At 39.5% G+C, this 19501-nt stretch overlaps 1 protein-coding gene and 1 pseudogene across 4 annotated transcripts in view; one reads left to right on the forward strand and one right to left on the reverse strand.

Annotated features, from left to right (window-relative positions):
* Nucleotides 1–8534, reverse strand: part of Arfgef1 (ARF guanine nucleotide exchange factor 1) — a 139899-nt gene extending 131365 nt beyond the window's left edge. For all 3 annotated transcript variants that reach the window (XR_015442718.1, XM_087190423.1, XM_087190422.1), the window contains exon 1: nucleotides 8378–8534. Coding sequence is in view for 2 of the 3 variants with exons in the window: in XM_087190423.1 (XP_087046549.1) it covers nucleotides 8378–8501 (124 nt within the window). In the remaining variant the exon portion in view is untranslated. The remainder of the gene's footprint in view (nucleotides 1–8377) is intronic.
* LOC147824140 (uncharacterized) overlaps nucleotides 8473–19501 on the forward strand; it is a 206394-nt pseudogene continuing 195365 nt past the window's right edge. Inside the window, exon 1 of the transcript XR_015442719.1 lies at nucleotides 8473–9501. The product of XR_015442719.1 is annotated as an uncharacterized LOC147824140 (transcript). The remainder of the gene's footprint in view (nucleotides 9502–19501) is intronic.

Consider the following 19501-nt stretch of genomic DNA (forward strand, 5'->3'; position numbering starts at 1 on the left):
TGTTATGAGAAGGGGCCTCTCTTTGCTCTCTGCTTCCTGGTTGCCATAAGGGAAGAGCCTTTTCCTCTGCTAGACTCCTCTGCCATTCTGTTTCTGCCCTGGAGCCTGCTGACCATGGACTGAAACGACGAGCCAAAATAAACTTCTCTTCCTCCAAGTTGTAGGTGCTAGGTCTTATGCCCAGTGACAGGAAAATGACTACTATATTTCCCTGAAAATAAGACTGGGTCTTATATTAATTTTTGAACCAAAAGGTGCAATAGGCTTATTTTCAGAGGACATCTTATTTTTTCATGTACCACAATGTACATTGACTTATGTACAAAAATCTACATTTATTCAAATGTGCTAATGTCATCTTCTAGAACATCATCCTAAGTCTCCAAACTCTAAATTCCAGGCTGAATTTCTTGCAACTCCATTTCCTGTAGAATGACCGGCCCCAATCTCTCATGTTTAGCAATACAGCTCTCCTTAAATGAACATTTCTTGCCCATGGAGACTGACCATAGTGGATTGTTACAAAATACAATATATTGCACTACTACGAAGATTCACAACAGACATAACCACATCTGTCATCAGGTTCACACATTATTCACGCATTGTGTCTGTACTCTGATCATTCAGCAGTAAGTCTCGAGGCCATCTGTTTAAACAGGCATTGATCTCTCATCCAAAGGTACCTACTTGGGTATTTACACATACTTATTATAATTTATATTATCATTTATTTTAAGTGTTAATGTCAATATCATTTAATTATATATTAATATTATTTTATAATTCAATATGGCCATTATGTGTTGCAACAGACATACTAAATGCATTTGTTTGCTTGACATCTTATATTTGGGGTAGAGTTTATAGTACAGTATTACAAGCATCCTAAAAAATCATGCTAGGGTTTATTTTCCAGCTAGGTCTTATTTTTGGGGAAAGACAGAAAGACAGAAATGTTAGGAAGAAGGGAACTTTCACTAGTTTCCTGGGGTGCCTAAACAAATTACCATAAAATTAGAGGCTTAAAGCACCAGCACTTGACCCTGTCTCAGTTCTGGAGGCCAAAGTCTAGAGTCAAAGTGTTAGCAGAGCCATGCTACCTCTGGGAAATAGGGAAGAATTTTGCCTCTTCCTACCTTCTGGCTTTTCTTCCTGGCTGTGGCAGCATAACTCTAATTTCTACCTCCATTTTCACATGGTCATCTTCCTTCATGTTCCTGTGTTTCCTCCTCCTCTTCTTTTTCTTTGGTACTGGGGATTGAGTCCAGGACCTTCACACTAAAGATATATCCTTAACCCTTGCTCCAGCCTCCCAAAAGTGCTGTAATTACAGGTATGTACCATTATACTAGCTTCTAGGTTCCCTTCCTCTTCTAAGTACAAGTCACTGGATTTATGGCTCACTCTAAATCCAAGACAATTTCACAGTGAGATCTTTACATTTGCAAAGATGCCACTTCAGAAAAAAATCAGACAAGTAAAAGACTCCTCAAGAACAACAACAAAAAATCTCACTGAAAAAACCTAATAACCCAAGTTCAAACAGTTTTGTATCACTTTGTATACTACATTCTTTATGTGTTCTTTTCTCAGAAAAAATTACATATTGTTATATTAAATTAAATTATATTATATTTAATTATATACTGTGATATATATCACGAAATTCTATAATTAAAGAATTACCAGGGCCGGGGATTTAGCTCAGTGGTTCCGCTGCCTGCCTCACAAGGGCAAGGACCTGAGTTCGATCCCCGGTGCCAAAAAAAAAAAAAAAAAAAGAATTACCAAATACATATAAAATGCAGAGTGAAAAGTTTTCCTACATAAAAATCTATTTTCCAAAAGCATATTCTCCATTAGCTTTCTCTAAAACATGAATGTCATCTGCAACCATCCTGTAGCTCTGGCTACAATCTGCATGTCATCACTCAACCAACCACTCAGAAAAATCTGTGAACACTGTCTTGTCTTGTCTTGTCTTGTCTTGTCGTCTTGTCTTGTCTTTTCTTTTGGTTTGAGTTAGGGTCTCTATGTAGTTCAGATTGGCCTTCACTCTTGTAGCCCAGGCTGGCCTCAAACTCACAGATGGATTACAAGCGTGCGGCACCATGCCAGACTAACACTTTCAAAATATACACTACTTTTCCTTACCACCAACCTCCTTCATCTCTGGCCATAGTGAGCCTTTAATAATGTAAAATTCTCCAATGGCTTCCTCACAGTTAAAATCCCAAATCTGTTCTCTCCTTCCCCCCCACCCCCACCCCTTGCATTCTGAAACATAAAAAGCAAGCACACACCTATCTTTCTGTTCCCTGCTTCAGTTTCATCCACAACAGCTATAAAGCTGAATCCCTCTCTGTCACTTCTCTGCTCAAATGTCAGAGTCCTTTCTTGACAATTCCAGCTAAAGTAGCACTACTGTCCATCTCTTACCTTTGTAAACTATTTCTTCAAATAACAATCTGATAATAAAATAATTATGCTTTGTATTATCCTTATCACACTAGAACGTTCCATAAAACCATCTTTTGCTTTAGCTGTATGCACAGCATTGGGAGCAGTACCTAAAATATACAATGAATTCCACAAATATCTGAGCAAAGAACACACCTAGTTTTTGTTACTTTTCAGATGGGCGTGTTCCTGTTGCTCAGGTCTTGAGCTCCAGGGCTCAAGTAATCTTTCCACCTCAATCTCCTGCGGGGTAGGCACTATTGGCACATGTATGCACCCAGCAAGAATACACCTATTTTGAAATGGCAATAATAATTTACTCATGTATTTTTCCTTTTTAAATATCCCTCCTCCATTACATGACAAATATCACAAGAAGTATTTACCCAAATTACTTTCCATTAACAATTTTCTCCATAAGGTAAACCTTAACAAGACAAACTAGTTCCCTGTCACTAGATGGAGAAAGAAAGAGCTAGTTAGCAAACCAGTCTTCTTATTTAGATCAATCCACTGCTCTTCTGACTTTCTTCTTCTCATACTGTCAACAAGACAACTGCTTTCCCACTACACATGACTGACTATTCTGTAGGATGGACGGTCTCAGGAGTTAGAGTTATAGTATATCTATCTTTCCCCTTAAACAGTGTCCCAAAGTTATTTCCAAGTAGCAATGTGTTCTAAGTGTTAACCGCACTAATACTGTATACTGAAAAGGAGTCAAGTAAATTTAGAAAAAGCTAAACAAAATTGAGCAGGTTTTTTCAATGGAGGACATGGATTTTTCAGAATCTTAAAGTTGTTTACGTGCAGTGTAAATTTCCAAAACAGAAACAGATTATACTCTGCAATGAAAAATTATTATTTCAAACTCAAACTTATTTTTTCAAAAACTTTCTCTTAGAACTTGGACTCTATGACATTAATTTCATTCAATGTTGTCCTATAGCAAGGGTCCTTAAAACCAATCAGAAATGTGAAAGAAAGGACAAATGCTAGTAAGATCTTCCTTACAATCTTTTCATTCATTATACTCTTTCTTCTGAGCCATCTCAAAAATTTAGGCAGTCTGAGTTACTGAAAACATTTTTTACTTCAGATATCAAGGAAATTTTAAAGGCAACTTCCTAATTTAATTAAACTATAATTAAAGTGGTCAGTGTGAACAGGATATTGTTTGGGAATAAGTCATTTTTCGGTAAATAGTGAAAAGTGACAAAAATTAATGAAGTTACCAAAAATAAAAATTGTTCTAAAGCACTTAATATTTTATAACTTTTTTATAACACCACCTCCAAAATAAGAATGGGGGGCAGAATAATATCAGTGAGGCAGAAGGCAAAAAGTTCTACAAAGTTTGAATTTCAAAATTATATTTATATTTTGAGGGAAAATTATAATTATAGGTAACAGACTCATACTATTAGGAAAGTAGGTCAGTAGGATCATTTTATAAGCAACATAAAATCTTACCCTGTCAGCAAAAATCACTCCTTTAATGATTATTCTCTTTCTCTGTAGTTTGCCTATATCCCTGGTGGGAAAGTTCTAAGTCTTATCACTGCCTCTATACATCAATCCCTTCCTTTTTACTTATTTACATATTCATTTCTTTTTGGTTTTTTGAGTCAGAGCCTCAAATATATAGTCCAGGCTGGCCATGAACTCACTTGAACTCATGGCAATGCTCCTGCCTCAGCATCAGTGCTGGGATTGAGATTACAGGTATACCAGGCTACTTCCCTTCCTTTTTAAAACCACCTTCTAATCATCCTTTTCATTCCTTTTTCCTACCAGTGCCAGTTTACAACCTTGAATTTTAACATTTTACAAAATATCTTCACAGACATATACAATCAGGGGGCAGAAGTTGAACTAGTCATGGCATTAACATCAAAGAAACTCCTGAAATTTAGAAAAGGCCTGTCTACAATGTCTCAACTATACCCTCCTTGAGAGATAAACAAGGCTACCTTCAAGCCCAATCCCACAACAATCCTAAATTCTTTGAAACTAAAAATAGCTCTCTTGTTGTCTCCTCTGCCAGCAGATGGTCAGACTATTTTTAATTCAGGATTCTCCAGAGCAGGAGTGTTATCAAACTAAGCTAGGGCAGCCTAGACACCCTTAAACCGCAGAGCTCACAGTTGACAGCAGAAAACTCTGAGAAAGCAGGTACCAAGAGAGGGCAACCTAGAGTTGTTCCTGGGCCTGAGGACTTAACATCAACTTTAACAATGAGGGATGGGGCTGTCTTTTTCTTTTTTTTTAAGCCATTCTTCAAAATAAAATCTGACAAGTAGGAAAATGTGAAGTAAGATTTAAATAATTCTGTATACCTTTTAAAGGTTTATTTTCCTTTCATGAAAATAAAAGTTCTTTTACATAGTATCTTTCAAAGTGGGTTTTAAGGTATAATAGACAATGTGAAACAGGAAGAAAAGGGGCGAAGGGGAAGTGGGGAGGGGTAGGGGAAAGGAAAGAAGGGAATGGAATAATATGAGAAAATGAAAAAAGGCAAAGTCTGTAAATAGGGAGGGATAGAGGGGTTGAAGGGAGGGCAGGGGAAGGGGGAAAATATAAGAACCAAGAGATTATGTAAAGGTGCAAATTTTCAATGATGAATGTCATTATATTGTATACGTAAAATGTAACAATAAAAGGATATATAAAGAAAAAAAGTGGGTTTTAATAAAAATCTCTAGTCTAGATATTTTCTAAGTTACACTTTCAGGCCAAAAAAATGTTCTCATGAGCTGGGCGTGGTTGTGCATGCCTGTGATTCCAGCACTCTGAGGATGAGAGAGGAGAAACTCTGCCAAGTTCAAGGCCAGCCTGAACTACATAGTGAGACCCTGTCACAAAAAAACAAAACCAAACAAACAAAAACTGTTCTTAAGAATACATGCTAAGCGTTAATTTCACAAGTATTTATAGAAAACTCATTTTTAACTGTTCATTTTTGTTAAAAGGTGGCTGAATTGATTTTGAATACCAATAATTATATGCCAATAAGGTGATTTTCAAATACCAAAAAGGGGCTAAAAGTCTGGTATACCACATATTTTTTTGCTTGCTGCCCATCTCCTGTCATCTCCATGTCAGTATTAAATAAACATCTGAGGGGGAGAGAACACAGGCAGGCATATTTTATAAGGGTTATAACAGCAAAGGCAGGCATGGTGGCACATACCTGTAATCCCAGCTACTGAGCAGGCAGAGCCAGGAGGATCGTAAGTTTGATGCTGGTCTGAGCAATTTAGACCCTGTCTCAAAACAGAAATTAAAAATAAACAAAAAAAGCTGGGGATGTAACTGAGCAGTAGAATGCTTGCCTTACATATAAAAGGGCCTAGGTTCAATTCCCAATACCACTAAATTAAAAAAAAAGAGGAGGCGGAAGAGAAGAGGAGGAGGAAGAAGAGGAAAAGAATAGTAGTTATAATAATGGCCACAAAATGACCTCTGTACCTCCACCATCCAATCCCCACATACTCTCTATCTATAGACCAAGGATGACCAAACCAGACCATTTCTGTTTGCACACGTTAGCAAGAAACCACACTACACATCAAGAAACCAAAAGGGGCCTGGCACAGGTCTCAACAGTAAAGAAGGAAAGAAAAAGCTGTAAGTTTCCAGGGACAATATACATTTGGAGATTTCAACTTACTGCAAGAGATTAAACTTTCTGAAAAGATGAAATAGGTTCTCCCACTGACCTATGTTTTAAGTGACGATGCAGATGGATGACTGGAAAGAAGAAAGTTCATCAGGGATTCGCTACTATGAGACTGCACATTGAGATTTTACTTTGTAGGAAGTTAAATGTAACTTTTATGAAATATGGAGAAAATACTTCACACATCTTAAATACCCTGGTGCCTAGTCCCTGCGTGAGTAGGCACAGTCCTCCAAATAAGCTCTGCTTATATATGAAAGGGACAAAGAAAGAAGAATAGAACACCTGGTACAGCTGGAACACAGAGCACCACGTAATTTCCACATCTAGAAACGACAGGGACTCATTTAAAGAGCTATGGGCCCTCCAAAGATGCCAATCAAGAGTGGCAGAAAAAAAAAAAAAGGGTGGCAGGAATACTAAATGCACAAGTTAGCAGAAAAGTGTTTTCATATTCATAGCACATTTGAGGGGATGTAGCCATGCAATCATTAAGTTTAAGACTATAGTTTTACTCAAAAAGAACTTAAGGCTCAGGGACTTGCCTAATACTGCTATGTAACAGAATTGGGATCCCAGACTCTTATTCCCATGAGCTCTCCATTAAAACATGTTTAATTACATTAGCATTTCAGAGAGGAGAAAATACACATATGCACAACACACTGTCTTTCTTTAGCTTGATATTTAGAATTAACACATTAAAAATATATTTTAAAATGGAAAAATCTCAGATCTCAAACACTAAAACTTTAATTTGAATCTCTTATGTTCTTTACCATGCCAAATTATTCATAGACCAACATACAACAATTCTTTTAAAAACCCTAATAATACTTTCCCTCCTGTTACCTGAACATTAGTACTTTAAGGACCCAGGTATAAATTAAGTTTCTGACACTACAAAACTGTCTTCTCATGTATCTGGAACAGTCTTTTATTAGGTACAAAAGTAATAAAATGGGAACTTCTGATCAATGAGGGAGGCAAAAAAACTAAAAAACTAAAGCCCACTGTACTACAAATTCAAAAAATTTTAAGCTGAACTTTCTTCGATGTTTTTCATATCACCAACTTTAACGATCCAGAAAAAAATTGCATAGCATATTATAACAAGTTGAATGGTAATATTCTATTTAATAATTAAAAAGCAAAGTTGCCTTTAATCTGCATTGAGTTCTTACTTAAGCATATATTTATTATGGGTTTTCTTTGCACCTTTAAGAACTTTCTTCCCCCAAAGCCCATTTAACAAGCTTCATTTCCATTTGAACTAACTTATTTCCAGTACTATAAAATAAAGCGTAAACATTAGGAATGTATCTTTGTGTTAAATGTTCTAGTTGCTCCTTCAATTAATGCAAAATATCTGTCAGTGTCCCCTCTTTAACAATGCCTTATCTGCCTACCCTGGCTATAGGTATTGTTGAGATTTTCCCTGCTTTGAGCTTCATTACACTACATCTCTTCCGTCTGAACTATAAATCACCACTGAAGCCTGAGAGCAGCTGCCACTGTCCAGACATGTGGTTAGTGGGTGTCACTGTCTTTTTCATTTTCCCCATTTCAAACCCTCCTTTTCCATGTTATCTAAAACCAATTTATCTGAAGGTTTCTTTCCTTCCCCATTTTCACAATGCCACCCCCCATTCCTTAACCTCTGCTCTTGTTCTTCCAGGTCAGTCCAGTTGGCTACGCATTATTGTTTTTCCTTTGGCGGAGGCAGAGGTAGGTGAGAACCGACTGCACCTCCTGCAAACCCCTTCTGGAGACTGTCAACTAGGGAACTTAAGCCTATCTTCCCAAAGTATCACACCAACCGATAAAGTTATTGTAATTACAATACGGAATCCTTCCCACGCCCAATCTTGACATATCGGGCCCCACCTCAATTTCCAAGCTAATAAACAACAGCTCATCTTCTGCTTCATCACAAAGGGTGGTATCCTCTCCACACTGCAAGGTCCACCTACAAAATCCCTTCTCCAGCTGAACCCTCGAACCCAGGTGCCCCGCGATCCTAAACCCTGCGGCGAATGCCGGAGCCCAGCTGGGTGCCCTTCCTCCTCCACCCCTACTGTGCCACATATCCAGCTGAGTTACTGTCAACTACAGACAGGCAGCGGACAGTTCCGCGGGGCCCCGGGAAGTCGGCGGCGCAGAGCTAGGACAAGCCCCGGCGCCCCCACCTCCCGCAGGCGCCCCCAACCCCCCGGCCTCCTCCCGGCTCACCTAACGCCACCTCGCAAGCTTTGCGCAGCTGGGAGTGATGAGCCTTCTTCACTTCCTTGTCGGCCAAAATCTTCTCCAGGGCCCGAGTCAGAAACATGTTCTTCGTCTTCTTCCCTTCATACATGGACACAGAGGAGGCGGCGGCTCGTCCGATCCGCAGCTCCCACCGGCTGGAGAGGGGCAGGAGAAGGAAGAGAAGAGAGAAAGGACGGGAGGTGGAGGTGGGGGAGAAGAGGCGTGGAGGGCAGCGGCAGAATCAGGAAGGGGCGGGCGGGGCCAGCCCTCGTGCCGGCGAGGGGTCCTCGCCGCCCCCCCGAAAGGCCGCCCCTCGAGAGCCGCGCCTGTCAGGCCTCCGCTTCTGTCGGCCCGGGGGTCTCTTCCAGGTCGCCCCTCTCACTTGTCCCTCTGGCTTGGTGGCGGCGAGGGAGTCCGGCGCGGGCGACCGTCTTCTGAGGGCTGAGGAGGCGGCGGCGACAACTCAGAGGCCCAGCGAGAGCAGAGCTGCTCTGGCTACTGTGGGGATTAGCACCCACCACAGCCGCGGACTGGCTTCCATCACCGCCGACCTGCCCCGGCCGCCATGTTGGAAGGAAACGACGCGTCACGCAGCGGCCAAACGGCTGCAGAGGAGGAAGCGGCGGCGGCGGCGGCGGCTGCCTGCTCAGAGCTGCCGTGGCGCCGGGAGGCAGGGGGCGGAGGTCGGCGCGCGCGGAGAGGCTCGAGCCGCAGCGCTACGGCGGCCCGCCTGGGTCTCGCTGCCTCCTGCGTTCCCCTACAGGGCGGCGTGGGGCGTGGCAGGCGCCCTGCAGCTCCGAGACTTACCCTTGGTACTCTTCCCGGCAGCTCAGTGGCAGGACCAGATACCCTGATCCTGCCTCTATTCCAGCCGGATGTATAGGACTTCCTGGCTACTCCACGCCTGCTTCTCTGACTTTTTGGCGATCCCGTCGGTGAGAGCAATCTTTGAGTTCCAAGGGTCACAGACACAACAGCATCGCTCATTTTCAGCCACGCTGGGCTTCCCACCTGCCGCGCTGGACTCTAAATTCCGTTCCTAGACGCAGGAAATTGCTGTCCAGGACCATGCCCTCGACTACCCCGGGGAGGATTCTCTCTTGGGAAAAGTAAGCTAAAAATCAGTTGACAAGGATTCAGAAATGTTTCATTTCTCTGTAGATAAACTCTACATAAAATCTAGATTTTAGATTCTTTCTGAATTGACTCTGAAGTTAAAGTGTGTGGTCCTAAATTTGAGTCATTTGTGGGAAAATGGATGCATCTTGAGACCATAATGTGGAGTGATATAAATCAGACATACAAACTTAAATATCTCATGGTTTCTCTTATCTGAGAAAACCAAAGTATAATAGAAGACCAAAATAGAAATAGTTAATAGGAAACAGAAGTCTTCTTGCAGATTCGTAGGGGACCAAGAGATGAGAGGAAGGAGGAGAGCGAGCGGGAAGGGGACATAAGAATTGAATTAAGATGTGTTATGTACGTGTACCAACTCTCCGTGATGAGTGCACTGCAAACATGTACTAATAAAAATCAAACAATTTTTTAAATTAAAAAAACACCCCGAAAAAATTGGCTTTGCAGGAGAAAAATGTGTGCTTCTGACTGAGATCCCTTAAAGAACTGTTTCTCTATAAAAAAACAGGTTTTAGGTTAAAAAAAAAACATTAAATACAAACATTAACATGTGATTATGTGTCTGCTTTAGTATCAAGAAGAATTCAAATTTCTGCAGTACTCTGAGAAAAACAATGATAAAGAATATGATAAAATACTATATATGCAGACAATTTATATGGTGATCTAGGACCACTGCTCCAAATTCCAATCTACTGTATGGATCAATCAATACAGGATCTTTGATTGTTAGACAGGATCTTCATTGTTCTTTTTCCATTAGATTGCTTTAACTGTGGACTTGACCTAATGCAACCATCCAAAACCACAGATGTAAAAGCTATATGTCAAGATTTGAAACAAGCAATAAGCCATAGGAAATAAAAATGGAAAACTTGAAGGTGACCCAGAATTAATATGGATTAATAGGTTAATTTTTAAATCTTGATTGTCCTGCAGAACAAATCTATAAATTAATTGATTTTGTTTTAAAAACTACCTGTAGATTCTTGGAAATTTAAGATTCATTATATTCCTATATCAAACATAACAGTGATTTTCATGTACACTAGATTATATGCTTTTTGAGAACAAACTCCATTGCTTTTTTTTTTGTACTGGGGATCGAACTTCTGCTTGCAGAGGCAGGCGCAGTGCCAGTGAGCTAAATCCCCGGCCCCCAAACTCCATTTCTAATTTTCCCTTTTTTTGCATAATGTGTCAGGTATTATTGAAAATACTGTCTGATCACCAAGTCCCTTTATGCTGCTGCTTCTTTAGTACAAAATTACATTAACATTCCCCAGCCTCACCTGCAGTCCGATGTAGGCTTTAGGTTTAGTCCATTAAAACAGCAAAAACTTCCCCAAGCTATGCCCCATGATCTTTTTTCCCTTCTATGTTCTGTGGCCATATACTAAACATAACAGAAACATAACTTAGGAATCTAGGTCTCTGAATTACTCTTAGAGCAGAACCACTCACCCATTAGGAACACCTGTTTTGGACTTTACATGAACACAGTAAACTATTTAGCTAGCCTTATTCTGAATGACATACGTGGGATTCCTTAATGAACATTACAGAGATCCTTGCTTTTGAGGATCTCACAGTTTGCCTCTTGGCACATAACACAATTTGTACTCATCTTGTCTGCTTGCTGGTTTATTAATTAGTTGTTTTCCTCATAAAAGCAGGGACCTCATTTGATTTTAAACTGTATACCTAGAATCTACTATATTGTTGGCATAGGAAAGGCCTTTGGTATAAATTCGTTAAATAAAAACTTGGACAAATGAAAGACACTGGGCTAAGTCTGGCACAATACCTACTTTTGTGGAGCTTACATTATGTAGTAGAGAAAGAGATATAATATTAAACAAATCCTAGTGAATATATAATTACAGATTTGTAAAATATAATTAAAGAGTGCTATGAGGCAATCTGCTTTAGATTATGGATTTAGGGATCTCTTCCCAAAAGAAGTGACATTTAAATTGATACCTGAAGAAAGAGGAGAAATTAATTGAACTAAGTCAGTGTAGGGGGAAGCTTGGCAAGTTTCAGAAACCAAAAGTAGTACGGCTAAAAATCAGGATAAGGGGAAAATGTCAGTAAGGATGAAGAAGGAACTAGGAGCAGATCATAGAGAATCTTGCTGGCTCTGTTACAGGTTTGAGATTTTACTCCAGTGGCAGTGGAAATCCATTGAACATTTTAAAGTAGGGGATGAAGTGATCAAATTGGTGATTTATAAAAACACCCAGCACTCTGGGAGACTGATACAAGGGGATCTCAGGTTTGATCCCAGCCTGGGCACATTACAGTTTAGTAAATCCCTGTATTAAAAGAAAAAACAATCCAAAGACTAACCAGTCAAACAAAAAGGGATATAGAGCTGTAGCTCAGCTCCAAGGCCCTGGGTTCAGTTCAGTTCCCAGCAACACACACACACACACACACACACACACACACACACACACCGTAGCACAAAAATTGAATGGAGAAGGATCCAGAGAGGATGTGACAACAGTGAGGAGTTAATTAAAATAGGATGGCTTGGTCTGGGATCCAGGGCCACCAAGCAAGACTATGTGGAGCCTCAACATATGCATGACCTCAGTGGACCAGTGGTGGCAGTGGAGATGAAACAAAATGGCCAGATTTGAGATACTTTTGTAGCAGAATGGTTAGTACTTTTGCATTGGCATGGAGGTGAGAGAAAGAGGTCACAAATGTATGCTAGGTTTCTAATGAGAACCAGTGAATAGATAGAAATGACTTTTGTAGAGATGGGCTAGGTTGGAATAGAAGCAGATTTGAGGGTGAGGGCTACACTTTTCAATTTTAGAAGAATCGGCTCCTTTGAGATATGACTGACCTTTTCAGAAGGAATGGTTTTCACCCTTCTTTTCTGAGAGGACATTTCCTCTTCCTCCCTTGCTAGGATCTCTGAAAGGTAGGAGTGAGTAGGAGTGGGTTGTAGATAATCTTAGGAAGTGGGCACTCCCACCCACATGAAATGCAATATGTTAACTCTGACCTGGAACAAAATAAGAATTAGACTTTAGAAAGCTGACATGCTTGAAAGATAAAGGGAGAGGGGCCGGAGATTTAGCTCAGTGGCTCCGGCGCCTGTCTCGCAAGCACAAGTTCCCAAGTTTGATCCCCAGTACCAAAAAAAAAGATAAAGGAAGAGATAATATTTTCAGTCTTTTATTGACAAAAATACACAGGGTGCCATCCTCAGGCAATTTTTATATGAAGTTAGGGTACAATTCCCAGTGCATATGCTTCCTTTTATGTTTTATTAGTATTATTTGATGCTTATACAATTATTTAGATAAATCCAATCTCAGTATTCACTTGGGTTTGACTACTTGCCATTTTCAAAATATTCAAAGTCTATTTCTGACCTTCTGAAATGCCTGTCATCCTCTAATTTTAAAATATATTTTTCTTATACATGATTACTTTTCTCAGTTCATTTTGCCCCTCAGTCTGCAATGTCACCTTCTTATCACCTAATAAACCTACATCACTTTCCCTTTCATCTATAACTTTTTTATATATTGACTTCTTTGACTTTTCTCTTTGAATAAGTTTCCCACTTTGGTTCTAAGAGTCAAATAATATCAAACAATAAAAGATGTTGATTTGAGTTTTAGTGTCTATTGGTATGCTTTATTATCATCCTTCTAAATATTGAGATAAATACAGTGTAACATGAAAATTAAAATCTGAATTAAAAAATTTTTGTGTACTGGGGATTGAACCCCAGGATCTTCACACTGAGCTACATTCCCAGCCCTTTATTTTTTGTTTTTTTGAAACAGGGTCTCACTGCGGTGCTAAGTTGCTGTGCATTTGACTAAAGAAAAAACAAAAAAAAACTATGATGCCTCCAGTAGTCTCTCAATTCTTAGAGCTTTCAAAACATTCCTCAATGTGACTCTTGACTTCTGAAAGGGAGGGAAAAATATTCTTTTTCCCTCTGCTCATCTTAGATTTTTTGGGTAGGGCCCTGCAAATTAGATTAACAAAACACAGACTTATTTATTGCATGTACGCATGAGCATACTCGGTGATGAATAACTCAGAAGGGTTAATGAATAACTTGGGCTTATGTAGCATCTTAATAAAGAATAGTAGATGTGCACTGGTCTGCCTTTGATTGCTAGGACAAAATACCTGACAACCACACCTTATAGGAAGAGAAGTTTATTTTTGGCTCATGATTTATGAGGTTTTGTCCATGGCCAACTGGCTCCAAAGCAGAAACATTATGGTGGAGGGGCATGGCATGGGAAAGGTGCTCAACTTACAGCATTCAGGAATCAGAGCATAGAGAAAGAACCAGAGAAGAGGGCAGGGGACAGGAACTAGATAAAGCTCCCAAGTTCACACACCCCCCCCACCCCCGCTTCCTCCAACTAGGCTCCACCTCCTTAGAGCCCATACAGCTATGAACTTATCAATGAGTTAGCCCATTGTGAAGGTTTAGTGCCCTCACAATTCAATCACCCCTCCGGGAGTCTTTTAGTAAGGTCACCTTGACAATCAAGAGTGACAGGCACAAAATCTTCAGAGAAATGACAAGATAGGAAAAGATAAAGAGTTCCTAGTATAGCCAGTTTGGGAATAAATATATGGGAAAACAATGGAGGATAAAGCCTAGTAGTCAATTTTGCTATGAAGATTCCTTTCTTAGTTACTTTTCTTATTGCTGAGACAAAATACACAACACCAAAGTTAAAGGAGGAAAAGTTTATTGTTGCTCACAGTTTGTAGAGATTTTAGTTCACAGTTGGCTGTCTGTAAGGCAGAGCAGCATGGCAGAGGGGTATTGCAGAGGAGAAACAGTTCGTGGCAGGCAGAAGGTAGGAGGGCAGCAAAATAGCAAGTGACCAGCAATTATATTAGCCCTCTTTCCATCCTTTATATTCTAGCCAGGCTGCCTGCCCTTGTGAGGCACGCTTAATAGTAGCATCACATTGTGAATTAATCCCAGCATCACACACTCTAGATTCAGCCACCCAAAACTCCCACCTAGGAGTGCATGAGGCTTTGGGGGGACATCTAGACACAAGCCCTAACAATTCCTCTGGTGGAGTCTTTATGCTGATCAAGGTCTAGAGTTGTCTAAACTAATTAACTTCAATCCCTCTATGTCCAGAGAGGAGGCTGTAAGGTCAGACGGAGGAAGGATTGCGACCACTGAGGCAGGCAAAGTCTAAGCAGCATGCCATGAGTTTATTGCCATCTGGGTGCAGATGGGCCAAAGGTGAGAAGGCCTTCGGGACTGAGAGGAGGGTGCTTGTGGTTATATGCTGCGTTTTAGGCAGGGGACGGGGCACTGGTCAAGAGGGTAGAAAATTGTAGAGTCCCATGTGTGATGGGCCTAGGGCTGGCTAATAGAAAAGGCGGTGGTGAGAACAACAGGGTGGCTGCTGGGTTCTCGTTATCTCTGTGCTCCTGTGGATTCAATGGATGGGTCTGCTTGGGTGGGGATCCTACTTGCAGGACCTGTCAGAGGTGACCTCGGAAAATTTATGTCCTGATTTTAGGCAAATAAGGGAAGAGTTGGGAGATTTCTTGTGTCCGCTTCTTAATTGCCTTTAGTTCAAAATACTCAGTACACCAAAGTGACATGTTTTAGGGTGGCATAGGCAGCCACCCTTCATTTGTCAGCCACTTTTCATTTTTCATTACTAATTTCCCATAGTAATGATAATAGTTAACATGTATATAAAGCTTATTATGAAGCAGGTACGATGACCAAATGAAGAAGATTACATCATAATCTCTGATTTATAGATGAAGCAATTGAAATATAAAGAATTTAGATAATTTGTATAATTCATAAGTAGTAAAACCAGGATTATAATTTGGAAAATCTGGCTCCAGAGCCCATATTCTAACCAACTAAGCTATACTACCTCTGTAACAATCCATTCCATCTTTTTAAAAAAATTTTATTTTATTGTTACACTTTAGGTATACAATATAATGACTTTCATCATTGGAAATTTGCACTTTTACGTAATCTCTCTTAGTTCTTATTTTTACCCCTTCCCCTGCCCTCCCTTCAATTCCTTCTTTCCTCCCTATTTACAAAGACTTTATTTCCATTTTTTCATCTTCTCATATTAATTCCATTCCCTCCTTTCCTTTCCCCTACCCCTCCCACTTCTGCTTCACCTTTGTCCCTTTTCTTCCTATTTCACATTATCTATTATACCTTTTAGTCCTTATTTACACTGTCAGTTTCTCACACTAGAGAAACTATTCGGTATTTACACATGTGTGTCCTATTTATTCCACTTAAAAGTATCGCCTCAATGTGCATCCATTTAGCTATAAATGTCACTAATTTCTCATTTTTTCTGGCTGAGTAGTTCTCCATTTTGTTAAAAAAATTTTTTCTTTATTCAATCTCCAGTTGATGGGCATTTGGGCTGTTTCCAAGTTTTAGCTATTACAAATTATGCTGCTATGAACATGGGTGCACATATATCACTGTGGTATGATTCTTTTAATTCTTTGGGGAAGATCCCCAGCAGGGGAATAGATGGGTCAAATGGGACCTCTAGTCCTAGTTCTTTCAGGTAACTCCATACTGATTTCCACAGTGGTTGCACCAGTCTACACTCCCAGCAGCAGTGGAGCAGGGTTCCTCTTTCCCCACAGCCCCGCTAGCATTTGTTTTTGGTTGATTTCACGATAGCAGCTGTTCTTTCTGGAGTGAGGTGGAATCTCAGTGTTGTTTTCATTGGTATCTCTCAAATGACCAGTGATGTTGAACATTTTTTCATGTTTATATGCCATTTCTACTTCTTTGTCTGAGAAATGTCAGTTCATTTCAGATGCCCATTTTTGGATTGGGTCTTTAAATTTGGGAGGTCTGATCTTTTTAAGTTCTTTATAGATTCGAGATAGTAGACTTTTGTCTGAGGAAGAGCAGGTGAAGATTTTTTCCCACATTGTGGGTTGTCTCTTCACACTGCTGGTGGTTTCTCTTGCTGTGCAGAAGCTTTTTAATAAGAAGAGATCCCACTTGTTGATTATGCTAGTTCACAGGCAACTGAGGTTTTGTTCATAAAATCATTTCCTACACCAATATCTTCAAGAGTTCTATCTAAGCTCTGTTCTAGCAGGTTCAGCATTTCTATTTTAATATTTAGATCTTTAATCCATTTTGATTTTATTTTAGTGCATGGTGAGAGATATAGGTCTAGTTTTCATCTTTGGCAAGTTGAAACCCAATTTTTCCAGCACCATTTATTAAAGATGCTGTCTTTCCTCCACTGAGGGTGTTTGGTTTCTTTGTCGAAGATGAGATGGCTGAGTGTGTCTGGAGTTGTTTCTGCATCTTCTAATCTGTTACACTGATCCTCAGGTCTGTTTCTTTTCCAGTACCATGGTATTTTTATCACAGTAGCTTTGTAGTGTAGTTTCAAGTTGAGGGTTGTGCTACCCCCTGCGATGTCTCTGTTACCTAGAATTGCTTTTGCTATTCTGGGTCTCTTCTTGTTCCAAATGAATTTTTGGGTTTTTTTTTCTCAAGGTCCGTGCAGTATGCTGCTGGGACTTCAATTGGAATTGCATTGAATCTATATAGCAGTTTTGGAAGTATGGTCATTATACTATATTGGTTCTTCCTACCCAGGAGCAAGGGATGTCTTTCTATTTTCTGATACCCTCTTTGATCTCTTTTTTCACAGTGCTATCGTTTTCAGAGTGGTTTTTTATTTCTTTCATTAGGTTGATTCCTAGGTATTTCAGTTTTTTGGATGCTATTGTGAAAGGAATTGTTTGCCCTATTTCTGTCTCAGTCAGTCTGTTGTTTGCATAGACGAAAGCTATTGATTTTTGTGTGTTGACCTTGTATCCAGCTACTCCACTGAATTTGGTTATTAAGTCTAGAAGACTTTTCATGGCATTCTTGGTGTCTTCTATATACAGTATCATGTCATCTGCAAATAATGACAATTTGGCTTCTTCATTTCCTCTCTTTACTCCTTTTACATCTTTCTCTTGTCTAATTGCTGTGGCTAATGTTTCCAAAACTATATTAAACAGGAGTGGTGATAGTGGGCATCCTTGTCTTGTTTCTGATTTTAATGTGAAGGATTTCAGTTTTTGACCTTTTAGTATGATATTGGCTGTTGGTTTTTCATAGAGTACTTTTATCAGATTGAGGTAGAGACCATCTACTCCAATATTTTGTACAGTTTTTTTCATAAATGCATGTTAGATTTTGTCAGATGCTTTATCTGCATCAATTGAGATGATCATATGATTTTTGTCCTTGGCTCTATTGATATAGTGTATTACATTTACTGATTTGTATATGTTGAACCATTCTGGCATCCTTGGGATGAATCCCACTTGGTCAGGGTGTATGATATTCTTGATGATCTCCTGCATTCTATTTGCCAGTATCTTATGAAGGATTTTTTCCATCTGTGTTCATAGTGAGATTGGCCTATAGTTCTCTTTTTCAGTTGGGTCTTTCTCTGCTTTCAGATCAAGGTGATGCTTGCTTCCAGGAATGAATTCAGGAGTATTGCTTCCCTTTCAATTTCATCGAAGAGTTTAAAGAGTAGTGGCAGTAGTTCCTCACTAAATGTCTTGTAGAATTCAGCAGTGAAGCCATCAGGGGCCGAGCTTTTCTTAGTTGATAAGTTTTTAATTACATTTTTAATTTCATTGGTTGATATTGGGTTGCTAGAATTTTTAGGTCTTCTTTGTTCAACTTTGGTAATTTATATATATCTAGGAATCTGTCCATTTCTTCTGTGTTGTCCATCTTATTGGGGTATAGGTTCTGGAAGTAGGTGTTGGTGATCCTCTGGATTTATGCTGGGTCTGTTGTGATTTCACCCTTTTCATTCCTAATTGCATGGATTTGAGCCTTTTCTTTCCTTTTTCTGACAAGGTTGGCTAAGGGTTTGTCAATTTTGTTGATTCTTTTGAAGAACCAACTCTTGGCTTCATTGATTTTTTTGTATCGTTCTCTTAGTCTCCATTGCATTGATTTTTCCTCTGATCTTTATAATTTCCTTCCTTGTATGAGCTTTGGGGTTGTCCTGCTCTTGTTTTTGTAGAAGTTTGAGGTTCAGCATCAGATTGTTTAATTGGGCTCATTCTGTTTTCTTAATATGCGTATTCACTGCTATGAATTTCCCTCATAAGACTGCTTTCATCGTGTCCCATAGATTCCGATGTTTTATTGTCATTGTCATTTAATTGAAGGAACTGTCTGATTTCTTCTTTAATTTCCTCTGTGACCCATTGGTTATTCAGAAGTGTGTTGTTCAATTTCCACATGTTTATGAAATTTTTCGAGTTTCTTTTGCTATGGATCTCCAATTTCATCGCACTATGGTCTGTTAATATACAGGGGATAACTTCAATTCCTTTGCACTTACTTAAACATGTTCTATGTGTGAGTATGTGGTCTATTTTTGAGAATGACCCATGTGCAGCTGAGAAGAATGTGTATTCTGATTTTGTGGGGTGGAAGACTCTGTAAACATCTGTTAAATTCATTTGTTCAAGAGTTCGATTGAGTTCTAGTATTTCATAACTTATTTTTAGTCTAGTTGATCTATCTATATGTGACAGTGGGGTGTTGAGGTCCCCCACTACAATTGTATTAGTGCATATATGACTTTTAATGTCCCTTAGTATTTGTTTTATATAGTTGGGCACAGTAGTGTTTGGTGCATAGATATTTATGATTGTCATCTGTTCCTCTTGGATTGTTTCCTTTACAAGGATGTAGTGTCCTTCTTCGTCTCTCTTAATCAGTGTTGGTTTGAAATCTAGTTGATCTGCCAAGAGGATAGCTACTCCTGCTTTTTTTCAGGTTCCTGTTGCATGAAGTATTGTTTTCTACCCTTTAACTTTCAGTCTATGAGTTTCCTTTTGAATTAAGTGTGTTTCTTGTATGCAGCATGTTGTTGGATTTTGCTTCTTGACCCA

The sequence above is a fragment of the Heterocephalus glaber genome, unplaced genomic scaffold (genome assembly GCF_053883595.1).
Source record: "Heterocephalus glaber isolate CG9 unplaced genomic scaffold, H.glaber_assembly_v1.0 deba00001553, whole genome shotgun sequence".
Taxonomy (NCBI): Eukaryota; Metazoa; Chordata; class Mammalia; order Rodentia; family Bathyergidae; genus Heterocephalus; species Heterocephalus glaber.